General features: G+C 34.0%; 3 protein-coding genes across 3 annotated transcripts; all 3 read left to right on the top strand.

Annotated features, from left to right (window-relative positions):
* Positions 1-1,046: 1,046 nt before the first annotated feature.
* On the top strand, positions 1,047-5,484 carry LOC141665216 (uncharacterized). The gene is made up of 2 exons (XM_074471197.1): positions 1,047-1,156; positions 2,175-5,484. Exon 2 carries the CDS (start codon positions 2,256-2,258, stop codon positions 5,118-5,120), a length of 2,865 nt encoding a protein of 954 aa, XP_074327298.1. The 5' UTR covers positions 1,047-1,156; positions 2,175-2,255; the 3' UTR covers positions 5,121-5,484.
* Positions 5,485-12,045: 6,561 nt separating this feature from the next.
* LOC141690702 (uncharacterized) lies at positions 12,046-13,158 on the top strand. Its single transcript, XM_074495490.1, has 2 exons — positions 12,046-12,176; positions 12,248-13,158. Exon 2 carries the CDS (start codon positions 12,250-12,252, stop codon positions 13,156-13,158), a length of 909 nt encoding a protein of 302 aa, XP_074351591.1. The 5' UTR covers positions 12,046-12,176; positions 12,248-12,249.
* A 13-nt stretch (positions 13,159-13,171) lies between these two features.
* LOC141665209 (uncharacterized) lies at positions 13,172-15,190 on the top strand. Its single transcript, XM_074471191.1, has 2 exons — positions 13,172-13,249; positions 13,378-15,190. Exon 2 carries the CDS (start codon positions 13,442-13,444, stop codon positions 15,176-15,178), a length of 1,737 nt encoding a protein of 578 aa, XP_074327292.1. The 5' UTR covers positions 13,172-13,249; positions 13,378-13,441; the 3' UTR covers positions 15,179-15,190.
* The last annotated feature ends 172 nt before the right edge of the window (positions 15,191-15,362 follow it).

The following is a 15,362-nucleotide window of genomic DNA, read 5'->3' as shown; positions in this document are numbered from 1 at the left end:
AATAAAATATAATTTCAATTTTTTGTCTAACATACTATTAAACATATGATGAATCAAACAAAACATACTGAAAATGATACAAATATTCTTATTATAACACCGAGAACTCTAAAACACTAAAATTTCTAACGAAATCAGTTGAAATAAAAAAAAAATATTTCATTAAATAATAGGGAAACACCAAAATTTCAAATTTTTTTATAATCGAGACTAAATTAAAATTTTCATTTTATCCATAAATGTATATATACACAAATATATATTTATATAGATATTGTAAAATGATAATTTGATCGTGATCTTGATTCACATTGGACGTTATTTCTTCAATAATGACAATCATATATGTACGATTACCCCCATAATGACGAGATCGAAGAGTAACTAAATATTATAATAATGAGAGAGCCTGGATGAAAAAATGAAAAAGAGGAAGAAATATGTAAAAGTCGATCATATCGCTATATTTTAGAACTAAATATTATAATAATGAGAGAGCCTGGATGAAAAAATGAAAAAGAGGAAGAAATATGTAAAAGTCGATCATATCGCTATATTTTAGATAAAAATAATATTTATAAAAGTTCTCTAAAAATATAAACTCGTAAATTTATGTAAATAGATCCAATATTTAATACTGACCGATTCAATAAATATTATACCAACCCATGACATATCAATCCAAAAAAGCCTATAAATATTAGAAAATGTAGGACATACAATTTTATTGTACTCCAAAAATTAAAAAAAATACAACATAATCATGATAACAAAATGTAAATTTTGTCAAATTAATGGATCAGACCCAATTAATATGGACTAAATCAATACCCAAAACATTTCAACCCAAAACAAATCCTATGAAAATGAACAAATGGACTATGAGAAACAATTAAATTGTATTTCAATCGAAGTAAAAACACTAACATAATCATGAAAGTTTGAGGGTATAAAATGTAAAAGGGGCTCAAATAATGCCCTCAAAATTTTCCTATAATTACAAAAGAAACCAATGAGACACACCCACCTAGGACACAAGTAGTAAATAAGTCGATCTTTTAGCCTTATTTCCGGCCCTTCCAGCTTATAAGTCGATTGCTTTTTTACAGCCCTCATTCACACTTACCCCCTTCTCCTCCACTCTTTTCTATTCTCGGTAAGTTTCTATTTCTCAGTTGATACATTTATTCATGTATAATGTATGTTGACATGTATGTGTATGTATATTAGTACATGAAGTACTAGTTCATTTAGGGTTTTCAGACAATTAAAAGGTTGTTGTATTAGCTTTAATCTTATGTTTATACCTGTTTACATATGTTTCATATGTTGTGTCTTTGTTAATGCATGTGGTTTTACATAGGTTGTAATAAAAAATTTATTCATTTTTTTTATTTTTGATGTATAAATAATTAATTAGTAAAGTTAGTCCGTTTAAGAGAGGGGTTTCATTTATTGTGCTATTGAAGTGTAATATTGGTATATATACAAGTTTTTTTCGATTTTCGAAGTGTGTGTGAGGACTCGGTTCTTGGTAATTTGATGCATTTACCCAAAGGAATTAGGTTATGTGTTTGTGCTGTATTGCGGAAACTTGGTTATGAATAATAGCATGTAATGAATATTTAATTTTGATGGTGAGTTTTGGTGTGTTTAGGAGAGAACAAATCTCACAAATAAGCGAACTAATGTTAATAGCTATGGATAGTTTAGTTGTCAGCAGGTATTCCTCTCGATTTACGAGACACAGGGACATGAACCCCTCTTATTTTCTTCAAATTTAAAGAACTTGGAAAGTAGACGTGGAAACTATAGTAGGACCCCCCAAGAGAGGTAGATGAAAGATGTAATATGTAAATATAATATGTCCGGGACTTTCTTCTTTATCTTGGCGCAGAGCATTTAGATGAAAAGGGCAAATGCTAATATAATGTTGGTTATGTCTAGATATTGATCTTATCACTGTGCTTTGCATTGTTTTATTCTTTATCGACTTCATCATGAAAATAAAATTTGATTGCATGAGTTATTTTTTTAGTTTCTTGTTAAGGTGTGAAAACTGTTAACTGGTTTGAATTTTCTGAGGATTTTGCTGTGGGTTCTCTTTATGATTGTTGTCTTATTCTACACTCCCTAGTTTGATTCTAATGTTCTTTATCGTTTCTGGTCTTAAGCTTTAGGTACCGTTTCAGCTTCTAAGGTTCTTGTGTACATGAAAGAAGATAGTAAGTAAAATCCTTTCTTTCTGATCAGTGATGGAGTGCAACAAAGAAGAGGCCTTCAGGGCCAAAGTATTGGCAGAGACGAAAATGGAAAAGAAGGACTTTATTGGGGCTAGAAAGAATGCAATTAAGGCCCAGAACCTCTATCCTGGATTGGACAACATTTCCCAGTTAATTCTGGTTTGTGACGTGCACTGTTCTGCTGAAAGTAAGATCCTTGGAACTGAAATGGATTGGTATGGCATCCTTAAACTTGAGCAAACTGCTGATGATGTACAGATAAAGAAGCAATTCAGAAAGTTTGCTCTTCATCTTCATCCGGATAAAAACAAGTTTGCTGGAGCTGCAGATGCCTTTAAGTTAATTGGTGAAGCTCAGAGGGTGCTGCTGAACAAAGTAAAAAGGAAGATGCATGATGTGAAACGTAAATCTGCTGTAGGAAATGGGGCTTCAAAGCAAGCAAGCAAGCCTTCCGAAGTCCAGAGGCAGGCACATGATGAAAATAGTTCCATGAACGCAAATAGACATGTCCAGCAGGCACCACAGACTGCGCAAACAGGATCCAATAGCAATAACCCAACTTTCTGGACTGCATGTCCACTCTGTTATACAAGGTACCAATATTACAGAAGCGTGCTCCACCGGAACCTCTGTTGTCGAAATTGTCAACATGTCTTTACTGCCTATGAAGTCGGAGATCAAGGAGTACCACCAGAACGCAACTTGAGCCGGTCAGCATCCAAACAAACAGTGGCTCAGAATCAAGCTCCTTGTAAATTGGGTCTGCAAAGTAATGCTGAGTACTCCAGCACGGAAGTAGACGTTGGGGAAAATATATGGTCTTCTGCGGAGGCATGGGAGTCTAAACCTATTGAAAACTTTGGGGATGTCTCCATTAATCTTAACCAGAAGCGAAAAGCTGATATATCACCGCCATGTGGAAAGATGAACGAGAAGAAAAAGAAGAAATTTTCTGACTGCAGTAAAAGCTTCAACAGTGAATCTAGCAAAAAATCCGAAGCAGAGGTATCTATTAAGGGTGATGGGTCTAATTGTGATCCATTCTTGCAAAGATCAAGTAGGTCGGGGAATAATGTTTCTTATACCGGAGAAGCAGTTAAAGAGAATGAGGAAGAGGCTCTAAAGACAAAACACCTGTTTCCCAGAGAGGTATTGCCTAATAAAGGCAATGAAACTGCAAAGAAGAGTGAGAATGGAGAACCATCAGAAGATGCTAAAACAGAACCAGAAACCTTTGAATACCCTGATCCGGATTTCAGCGATTTTGAAATTAATAGAGAGGAGAAAAAGTTTGCTGCGGGGCAGATCTGGGCAGTTTACGACACCCAGGATGCAATGCCTAGATTTTATGCTCAAATCAGAAAAGTATTCCATCCCAAGTTTAAGCTTCGGATAACATGGCTGGAGGCAGACCCAGATGATAAAGATGAAATTAAGTGGGCTGAAGAGGATTTACCAGTTTCATGTGGTAACTTTAGAGAGGGAAGTTCTGAAAACACTGACGATCGTCTGATGTTCTCACATTTGGTTAGCTGGGAGATAGGCAGCAGTAGGAATACTTACAAGATATATCCAAGAAAGGGTGAGATTTGGGCGCTCTATAAGGACTGGAATATTTTTTGGTCTTTGGATCCAGAAAATCACAGGAAGTATGAATATGAGTTTGTTGTAGTCTTGTCTGACTATGCTGATGGAACTGCTATTTCTGTTGCATACTTGGGTAAGGTAAAGGGTTATGTTTGTGTATTTTGTCGGACAAAACAGGGAGGAGTGGACATATTTCAAGTAGAAGCAAAGGAAATGTTTAGATTTTCTCACAGGATTCCGTCGTTTCAAATGACTGGGGAAAAAATAATAGATGCCCTAAAAGGGTCTTTTGAACTTGACCCTGTATGTCTACCCCCCAACCTTCAGGAAATTGATCCTTCTACTAAAGAGGAAATCAAGAGTAGAAAAACGCCTCCGGTTGATCCTTGTTCTACATTTGCAAAAGATACGATGGAAACAAATATTCATGTGGATGTATCTAATAACCAAGCAGAGCAGAAAAAGCGTTCAGATTCATGTGTAGATTTATCTATGGATGAAGAGGACCAGACGTTGCATTCTGATGCCAGTTTCAACACGTATGAAAATCCTACTGAAGATGTGGGTGTTGTACCAGATTTGTCGGAGGATGCTTATGAAATTCCTGATCCTGAATTCTATAATTTTGATGCCAACAAATCCATTGATAAATTTGAGATTGGTCAGGTATGGGCTATTTACTGTGATGAGGATGGCATGCCAAAGTACTATGGTCGGATAATCAAAATTGATTTACTGCCCAAGTATAAATTGAGTGTGGCATGGTTGGGTGTTTCTTCCACATCAAACGGCATGATTCAGTGGAATGACAAAAATATACCCGTTGCTTGTGGGAGATTTAAGATTCGAAAGATGAGACCGAGTGAATACACCAGCACTGCTGCCTTTTCTCATCATGTAAGAGCAAGCATAGAAAGCCGAGGTAAGAAAGAAGAGTATGTCATTCTTCCTAGGAAAGGTGAGATCTGGGCATTATATAAGAATTGGAATGCTGGGTTGAAATGTTCTGATTTGGAAAACTGTGATTATGACGTAGTAGAAGTCATCGAGAATAATCAATCTGGTATATATGTTTTGTCTCTGGAGGAAGTGAATGGTTATAAGTCCGTGTTTACTGTGCAAGTCAAGGGGCAATTTCCTGTAACGTTTACTATACCTGCAAATGAGTTGTTAAGATTCTCCCATCAGATTCCCGCGTTTCGGCTGACGGCAGAGCAAGGTGGCAGCCTGAGAGGTAATCTGGAGCTTGATCCAGCAGCATTGCCTTTTCACCTGCTTTGTAAAGATTAACGTAGCAATATGATGAATGGTTTCTCTCACCCTTCTCTACATAAGATACATTAGAATGACTATTATGCCCATGGCTGATGGTTTTTTAAAATGGACTAGCAGGGATATACTACTTTTGTGTAGGAAGTATGCTTTTGCCAGATATATCTATCTAGACATTTTAATTTATTTATGGATTGGCCTATAAGTGCCTGTGGCTTTCATTTTGCCCAGTTCATTCAGCTAGAAAACTTGGTCTGGCATTATTGGACTGTTTGGGACATATTGAACTGTTTGGATGCTATGAGGATTGGTCTCATCTGGCAATTATATGTTCATAAGCAGAATGTTGGTAGCATGATAATTTTTCTGTTTTTCATTTTCATTTTCACTGGATCTTCTGCCCGCAGTTTGTTAACTTTTTTTATTACACGCAACTTGTGCTTAATTTTTATTCTTAAAGTTAATTATAAATATAATTTAGAGTTTTTTCAAAAATATATTTTTTTGCAAAAAAAATGACTTTTTTAAATTTTAATTTGCAAAAATACGATTTTATCATATTTTTTTTGCAAAAATATGATTTTGTATCCCGCTGCACCTAGATGCAAAAAGTAATTTTAGTAGAGAAGTTGTATATTTGGTTCCTTTTAGTTGCAAAACGTATTTTTGCAATAATTTTCAAAAGACGAGTATTTTGATAATTTTTCTGTAATTTAATAGTTTTATGGTTTTGATTTTTAGTTGTCAATTCATTTAAATTATATTAATCAAACTAAATCAATGTAATTATATTCAGTTCTATTTATTTAAATAGTATAATTTAATTTTCGTCGTGAATAATGTATATTATATAGTTTTATCCCTAGGTCATGATCACATTCTTGTTTTTAAATTTTTATTTTTTATTTTATATTCATGTATTTTAAAATTATTAATTTATAAAAATTTTAGTTTATATTTTAATTTTATTTAAAAATAATAACTTATAAATTATAATTTACCCAACACATATCAATTTGTACATAAATTTATTTAAAAACCTAAATAAATTATAAGTTATGATGTTAATATTATTTATATAATTTATTTGGACTATAATTTTTAAGAAAGGTGGAACTGGCCGGGTATGTTGATGGTTGTCGAGATTTTTGTGCAGCATAATCTGTTTGGATGGCCATTGATTTGGTGATAAAGATGTATGACATTTTTCCATGGTACGTGATATTGTCTGTTTTATGGTACCTTTTTATTTTGTATATTGTTGTCATTGATCTTGAACATTGTCAAATACTAGTTGAGATTGACAATGTGCAATGTGCTAGAGAGGAAACGGACAAGCATGCCGTATTAATTTCTCTTACTCTCTTTGATAGAGCAACTAACTAACCAGTATCCTAAAATTCAAATGTACAAAATCATATCTTCAATAACAACATACAAAGTCTCGTGTCTTCGGCCTGTGCCCCAGTATGCTGCTATATTTTTAATTTTAAACAAAAAATATGATAAATATTATTATTGGAAACAATATAGTTAAATTAAAATTTAACCACAATTATGTTTTACTATTAAACTATAATTAATAATTACATTTATTTTATAAAAAAAATTAAACATGATATTTTTTCCAAAAAATACTTTACGTAAAAAATGTTTTTTTTCGTCCCACACATCTTGCCTAGAAAAAACTGGACTTGAGAATTTTGTTTTGAAAATAATGAATAAAAAAGTTAATAATTTAACTTTTTTGAAGGATAAAAATAACTAGAAAGAAATGGTTAAATTACTCAAACATAAAGGCTTACTGACATAACTCACCCTCCCACATCTCTCACATTAATATTTCCGGTCTGTCAATTGTTACATATCCACACACATACATACACACACAAACACCTTCTCTCCGCTTGCATTCTTCATTGGGCACTCCATTGGTGATTCTTGTTATAATTACAAGCTCTTCTATTCATCACCCAAACTAAGTAAGTTCTTTTTTTCCCTTTGCTGTATCTATATATTGTCATATCTTTTTGTAAAAATCAAAATTTTAGTTCGAAATTTTAAAAAATCTTGAAATTTAGGGTTTCTGGGTCAATTAAAGATTGCATCTTTTTTGATAAATTATGTGATATGTTTTGATTTTGGTATATGTAAATTGAGCTATTGTTATGTTGTGTGATCATTTATTGCATGTTATATAAAGTTGGTAACTTGATGGGTAGGGGTTTTTGAGGTTGGCAGGGTTAAGGTGAGTGTAGTTGATGGACGGTGTTTGCTTGTGTTTTCGATATTAGTGCAATGGGGAGTCTTTGGACATCAAGAATCGGGGAAAAGTATTTTTCTGTTTACACTAAATACGCTTTGCTTGAAAGATGGAAAATTGAGTTCCACCAATGCTATATGGTGTAGTTTTGTGGAATAAGTTTTCTGCAACTTAATTATTTTTGGAGTGAAATAGTTTTAGCCTTTTACTTTAAGTGAAGAAAACCTACCTTCAATTTCAAATTTTATCGTTGATTTATTAAACACTTATGAACTTATTCCAATGGCTTGGTGACAACAATGGCGACTCAGAAGATTGGGTTTTGAGTTTGTTGCGTAGATTAGAGATATAGGTGTCGTTTGGTTGGGAAGATGGAATGGACAGTTGTGAACAAGATTTTAGAATAAATAATAGAGGTAGGAGGGAGGAGTGGAAAAAAAGGGAGTGCATTCTTAATTTTTATCATGAGAGTTTGGAAGAAGACGAGGAAGATAAAATATGAGCATCTCTTCTTAAATTTATTGGTTATGTTTTTATTTAGATCTTTGGGAATGAAATGGAGGAAAAAACGAAATTCATAAGCAATAACCCATAATATAATAAAAGAGTATTTTTATCCCAACTAAATACAAAAAAATATTCTTAGAGATCACCTCGAACGTAATTTAAAATAAAAGAGTATTTTTATACATGGTAATAATTAGTTTAATATCCTTAGTGCATAGGAAACTAGTGTATTATTTATTATAAATAACAGCAATGTTGTGGGCCTTAATCTGTCAGGTTACATGTTTAGGATTTTATTCCCTATATGAGAAATGTGACTCCATCTCCTTGTATATTACAGATAATCCAGATATTTTAAATATTGAACTGGGTCTCTCTTTTTTATGGGGTAGGATCCATAGTTTTCTCCATATCACCAAATTAAAACTTTTTCTTGGGTGCTTGTTTTGGACGGACCTAATAACCTAATTTATCTTGTTTTATTGTACGTGGTAAACAAGATAATTTGTTACTAAAAATGTGAATCTCATATTGTAATGGCCAATAATATCACAATTTGATGAGGGTGTAATAGAATTACGGAGTTTTTACTTTATTTGTTTATTCACCTTTCTCTTAATTTAATGCGATTTGGACTGTTTCTTACCCCTCTCATTTTCATTATTTCCTAATGAGTTTCATTTTTATTATGAGAAGCAATCTAATCATCATATACTCCCTCCGTCCCAATTTATCTGTCTTGTTTGACTTTTTGCGGTCAAATTGACCGAACTTTGACCAAAAATTTCACATAGTACGTTATCGAAAATATCTATAAAAATTATATCATCAGAAAGTATGTTTAATCTACTTTAATATGTATTTTTCAGTTTTTCAAAATAATGAAAAAATAAATTTTTATTTACGGTCAAAGTTGAGTCAATTTGACCATCAAAAGTTAAACAAGACAGATAAATTGGGACGGAGGGAGTATATTAGTGTAGCTGTTTTTGGCATTTTTCTGACAGTTTATTTATATTATAGAATTGGTTATCATGTTGACGTGTTATTGGTCCTTAAAGATAATATTTTTTAGAATTTAGATATATGGTAAACTTGTTTAATTCGTTGAACTTTACTGACTAACTGGCTATGCCCTTTCAAGTATATCTCATGTGTTAATTTGGTTTATGATACATGCAACTAATAGTATATAGACTAAAGTAGATTTTTGTATTCTTCGAAGGATCATGTGCTGACGTGTAGGTTAACGTGGATTATTTAGATATAACGGCAGCTTCAATATGAATATAATGTATTCACAAGCTGTGAGTATCATGAAAGTAAGAGCGGAGAGTTCTGTTGTGAATGAGAGTTCGCAAGAACATCATTTCTTATGTAAGTTATATAATTGAATAATAACAAATAATGATGCATACCCTACCCATAAGACATCATTCCTGTTATCTATGTGTGTGATAGGATTTTAGGATTCATTTTCAGAAGAATTTCTACTTTGCGCCTTCTTTCTGAGATGATGTTTGTGGACAATGTCTCATGATAAGTTGGAAATATTAAAAAAAATCTAGTGATTATGTTTCTTTTCTGCACAAGTTTTACAAGAATAAAGTTCAAATTAATCTAATTCATCATTAAAGTTATGTCAATGAGAGCCTCATGTTAATCCAGTGTTTTATTATATGTTCAAAGTTTCTATACTGAAAAGAAAATCTATGCGCTGTAACTATCAGTTCTTCAACTAGTCGGCTAGACATATAATATAAGTTGATGTAGGTATTAGACAGATTACTTTAGGAGTGAAAAGTCCAGTCCGCATCTTAAGTGATTAGTTAGGCATAAAATTGAGATGGTCCACAATCTTGCTTAAGCCGACCTGAATAATTCTGGTGTCATTTTTGGATAGAAGAGAATAGGGTAAGATATTTTAATTTATAAAAGAGAAGATTGCAGAACCACTAGCATGATTTGCAAATTGCTAATGTGTTTTAATAAGAATATACATATATTATTATGTAGGAGGATAATTTCCTAGAGCCTACCTCCGTTACCTTAATGACCCTTAAAGGAAAATAGGTTATATGCCTAAGGCCTTGTATTTTGCATTGTATATATAGGTATAAGTATATGCGGTAAGAGGAGAAACCTTTTTTCAGCGCTTTATGTGTGTTGTGTTTTGCAAAATTTGTCACTATAATTTTCGTTAAATTTTTATTTTCCCTCAAACGGTGTTTTTCTTAAAAAACACCATCATTTTCATAGGACAAAATAACTATTCATATATTATAATATTTTTGTTGATTATATATAAGAGACCTACTTAGTAGTTATTATTTAATGATTGTCATATATGAGATAATTGTATAAATGCCTAACTCGTTTATCATTTTTTGGATATATTGGTTATATGGCTATATACCTATAGCTACGAGCTATATATATTATTGATATGTGTGTGTGGGGGGGGGGGGTTCATGCTCCACTAAATATCCTAGAAACAATGGAAAGCCCAAAATTCACCAATATAGATACAAAATGCGTAAAATATACAAAATAAGATTTATTTAGATTTATTAAATATTACGAAAGTGAAACATAGATGTCGCATATTAAACTGTACAAATTTATTTATTAATGATGAAGTGTTTATGTAGTAGAAATATATACTTTCGCATTTGCTCATATAAGTGTTGGTGGGTTTTTTCTTCCTGTTCTCTCATCCTGTGCACATCTTTCTGTAATACATAAAGTATAAATTAAGTCTTCCTTTACTGTATGTCGCCACTAGACAAGAATCCACCACCATTGCGTTTCCTTTTTATGTAGATTCAGAAGCCCAATCCCTTCATATCCCATTAAACCATATGACCTTATCCCCTGTATATATCCGCACCTTATCACTCATCCCTCTCACATACACACGCAAACACCTCTGATATACATAAACACGTCAATTTTTTCCGGTCACCACTCTATTTTGGGTTTCCAGCATGGAGGAGTCAAATAAACATTATATAAAGCATGCACGTTGTGAGTATGCACATGAGTATGCGTACTGGTGGTCCACGCATTATTAGAATGCATCATCAAGTTGCATATAAAATTTCCAGGATACGCATTATGCGCAACTCGTCGGTAAAATGGGCTGCGAAACTTTGATACAGGAATTTCATCATCATTGTTTCAAGAATGAGTAAACAAGCTCATTGTGTGGATATATTTTAAATTATTCTGGAAGTATATATATTTATATCCTATTACTCAACTATATACGTATGATATAATTAAAGAAAACATATCTGGATTATACTTTTGAAAAATATTGTATCTATTCATTAAAATAGATATAAATGAAAAATTATATTATTAAACTTTAAACATAAAAAATATTGTAATATTATGTTTGTGGTAATGACCAGACTTAACAATATATATGTTCTTTTTAATATGAAATATTACAAAAATGTTGTAGTAAACCAAAAAGTTTGATATTTTGTTACTATTAAATTAATGAAATATATTGGAGCATATTTTAATAAATATTATCTGTTATGTCAACTGAAAACAAAACAAATGTACACCATTGCATTTTTTTGTGATACAAGTCAATGTGTTTACTTGGGTTGGATCCATGTAAAATCAGCTTCTTTAAGAAGAATAGGGTAGGGGGACTACTGGGGGAGTAGCTTCAATTTTAAAAACATCTTTTTAATCAAAAGTGTTTTTTACCCTCTTTTTCCATAAAGTGCCTATTTGTGAGAAGGGTAGTTTTCTTATTGTTTCCATATAATTGTTGGTTAATTTTAGGGTTTTACCCCGATTTAAGAAAGTATAGTATTTTTATTATGTGAAAACTTTAATCGACTATTGAATAGAGATCGTTTTGTTGTTATGAGTTGTGATCCAACCAAACTTCTATCCGAAAGGAAGTGGTTTAATCACCTCAGGGTAGTGGATTTTCGGGTTAATTCATTCATACTTATTGTTTTCTTGTTTTTAGTTCTTGTTGTGCATCATAGCATGGTAGGAAAGGCATATCCCTGACTTATGACATGGTCAAGAGTTTGGAATCACCCCTCTCCTCTTGTACTTTAAGTACTATGTAAACTACCAAATTTTTTAATGATTTTTAATGACTGAATTCTTCTTTGTGTGTTCAGTTTTTTGCGCTTCAGATTTGAATCTTTGTCAATTGATGTGAATTGACTGTGGAGGTTGCGTTGTGGGTCCTTATATGATGCTTTTTGTATATTGGAGATCCAAGTTTGAATAAAATTGTCCTAATACTTGCTGGTCTTGGGCACGAGGTATAATTCTAGCTTCTAAGCTTCTTATTTGCTTGAACCACGATAGCAGATAAATTCTTTTTTCTGATCAGTAATGGAGTGCAACAAAGAAGAGGCCTTTAGGGCCAAATTACTGGCAGAAAAGAAGATGGAAAACAAGGACTTTTCGGGGGCTCAGAAGATCGCTATGAAGGCCCAGAACTTGTTTCATGAATTGGAGAACATCTCCCAATTGATTATGGTTTGTGATGTCCATTGCTCTGCCGAGAATAAGGTCCATGGAACAGAAATGGACTGGTATGGCATCCTTAAAGTTGAACCTACAGCTGATGATCTACTAATAAAAAAGCAATTCAGAAAGCTTGCTCTTTCTCTTCATCCCGATAAGAATAAGTTTTCCGGAGCTGTTGATGCCTTTAAATTAATTGGGGAAGCTCAGAGAGTGCTTCTGGACCGTGAAAAAAGGAGGATACATGATATGAAATGTAAACATGCTTCAGTAAAGGTCCCTGATGTGAAATGTAACTCTGCTTCAGTAAATGGGTGTCCGAAGCGTGCATGCAGGCCTTTCAATGTTTGTAAAACACCAGCTTCTTTTTATAGTTCTGTAGAACTAAATAAACAAAATCAGCAGGCACCAAAGACTTCTCAAACAGAACCCTGTAACATTAAACCAACTTTCTGGACTGCATGCCCGTTCTGTTCTACAAGGTACCAGTATTACAGAGACGTGCTCAACAAAACTTTGACCTGTCAAACTTGTGGTAAGCCCTTTATGGGCTATGAAACCAATGCTCAAGGAGTAGCACCACAAAACAAGCGGAGTCAGCCAGTATCTTCCAAACAAACACTGGGTTGTCAGCAAGCTTCTTTAAAGTTGAGAACACATAGTAAAGTTGAGAACTCGCCTGCAAAAGTAAAAGTTGGGGGAATTAGTGGCACTGGAAATACATGGTCTCCAGAGGTGGCACGGGGGTCTAAGCTGAACGAAAAAACGCAGTGATGTTTCTATGAATTGTAACGGGAAGCGCAAAGCTGAAAAAGTTCAGCCACTTGGAAAGAAAAAGAAAAACGATTTTGATTCCAGTGAAAAGGTATCATCTATTAAAATTGATGGGTTTTATAGCGGGCAATTTCCGCGAAGATCAAGTAGGTCTAAAAAGAATGTTTCTTATACTGAAGAAATAAATGATGATAATGGTGATATTGAAAACAAGTGCAGGGATGCTTTTGAACCGACTAAAGACGCAGTTGAAGATTTACCACCAAAACTGGAGCCTCCTGGTATGAATAGACCGCCTGGCCTTGATACTCATATGGCTGACACTGTGGAGGAGGCTAAAATAGAAGTACATCCCTTTCCTAAAGAGGGTCTGGGAAATAGAGGCAATGAAACTGAAAATGGAAGGGTGAATGAAAAATCATCAAAAGATGCGGAAAGCGAACTAGATATATATGAATATCCTGATCCAGATTTCAGCGACTTCAACAAGAATAGAGAGGAGAAGTGTTTTGCAGCTGGGCAAATATGGGCAGTTTATGACACCCAAGATGCAATGCCTAGGTTTTATGCTCAGATAAGGAAAGTAATCCTGTCTAACTTTAAGCTTTTGATAACCTGGCTGGAGCCAGATCCAGATGATAAGGATGAAATCAAATGGGCTCAAGAGGATTTGCCAGTTTCATGTGGTAACTTTAAAAACGGAAACTCTGAATATACCAAAGATCATTTGATGTTCTCACATGTGGTTAGCTGGGAGAAAAACAGCAGAAGGGATACTTGCACAATATATCCTAGAAAGGGTGAGACATGGGCCCTCTTTAAGAACTGGGATATTAATTGGTCTTCAGATCCAGACAATAACAGAAAATATGAATACGAGTTTGTCGAAGTCTTGTCTGACTTTGCTAATGGAAATGCTATTTACTTTGCATATTTGGGTAAGGTGAAGGGCTATGTTTGTCTCTTTTGTCGAGCAAAACAGGCAGGAGTGAACATCTTTAAAATAGAGCCAAAAGAATTATTCAGATTTTCTCACAGGATCCCGTCTTTTCGAATAAATGGCAAAGATATCCCAAAAGGATCTTTTGAACTTGACCCTACATGTCTGCCCACCAATCTTGAAGAGATTGATCTTCTTGCCAGTGAGGAAATCAAGAGTAACAAGATGCATCCAGTTGGTTCATGTTCTACATTTGCATCTAAAAACCATGCAGAACAAAGAAACAATTTTGCTGACGAAAAAGACCAGATTTTACAGTTTGATTCCAATGGGAATACATTTAAAAATCCTGGTGAGAAAAGTTGCATCACACCAGCTTCACGGGAAGAAGCAAACACAATTCCTGATCCCGAAACCTATAGCTTTGACACTTACAAATCTATCGATAAATTTGAGACAGGCCAAGTGTGGGCTTTGTACAGCGATGAGGATGGGTTGCCAAAGAAGTATGCTAAGATAAAGAAAATTGATCTCTTATCAGAGCAGAAATTGCACATTGTGTGGCTGGGTGTTAGTTCAACCACAAATGACATGATTCAGTGGAAAGACAGCAAGATGCCTGTTACTCTTGGAAGATTTGTGCTTAAAAAGATGAAACTGAGTCATACCACCACCGCTTCATTCTCTCATCGGGTTAGAGTAAGAGTAGAAAGCAGAGATAAAAAAGAAGAGTATATCATCATGCCTAGGAAAGGTGAGGTTTGGGCGTTGTATAAAAGTTGGAATGCTGGTATGAAATGTTCTGACTTGGAAACCTGTGATTATGACATAGTGGAAGTCGTTGAGGAAAATTCGTGGGGCATATCTGTTTTGTATCAAGAGGCAGTGAATGGTTTCATGTGTCTTGTGAGGGCGCAAGTGAAAGGAGAACGGCCTGTAATGGTCAAGATCCCAGCAAGTGAGCTGCTTAGGTTCTCGCATCAAATTCCTGCACATCGGCTGACTGAAAGATTTGGACTAAGAGGTTGTCTGGAGCTTGATCCAGCAGCATTGCCGGCTCGCTGGTTTTGTAAAGTTTAACGTAGCAAGATGATAAAGTTTGTCTGAAGAGGCTTTTGAGCAGACCAATGGCTGTAGAAATTAGAAGCATAAGTAACATCCCTATGTGCGTTTGTACTTTGTACAACTTGTTAAGCACCAAAATCGCATGCTTATACCAGATATATAGCAATTGACTACCCTCCATTCTTTTACATCTTACTGA

Source organism: Apium graveolens, chromosome 1, assembly GCF_009905375.1.
Source record: "Apium graveolens cultivar Ventura chromosome 1, ASM990537v1, whole genome shotgun sequence".
Taxonomy (NCBI): Eukaryota; Viridiplantae; Streptophyta; class Magnoliopsida; order Apiales; family Apiaceae; genus Apium; species Apium graveolens.
Note: the sequence above shows the minus strand (reverse complement) of the source record. Positions and strands in the feature narration are given on the sequence as shown.

What these genes read in the sequence shown, in the direction of transcription:
- LOC141690702 (XM_074495490.1), top strand. Translation starts at nt 12,250, where the DNA reads ATGGAGTGCAACAAAGAAGAGGCCTTTAGGGCCAAATTACTGGCAGAA.
- LOC141665209 (XM_074471191.1), top strand. Translation starts at nt 13,442, where the DNA reads ATGAATAGACCGCCTGGCCTTGATACTCATATGGCTGACACTGTGGAG.
- LOC141665216 (XM_074471197.1), top strand. Translation starts at nt 2,256, where the DNA reads ATGGAGTGCAACAAAGAAGAGGCCTTCAGGGCCAAAGTATTGGCAGAG.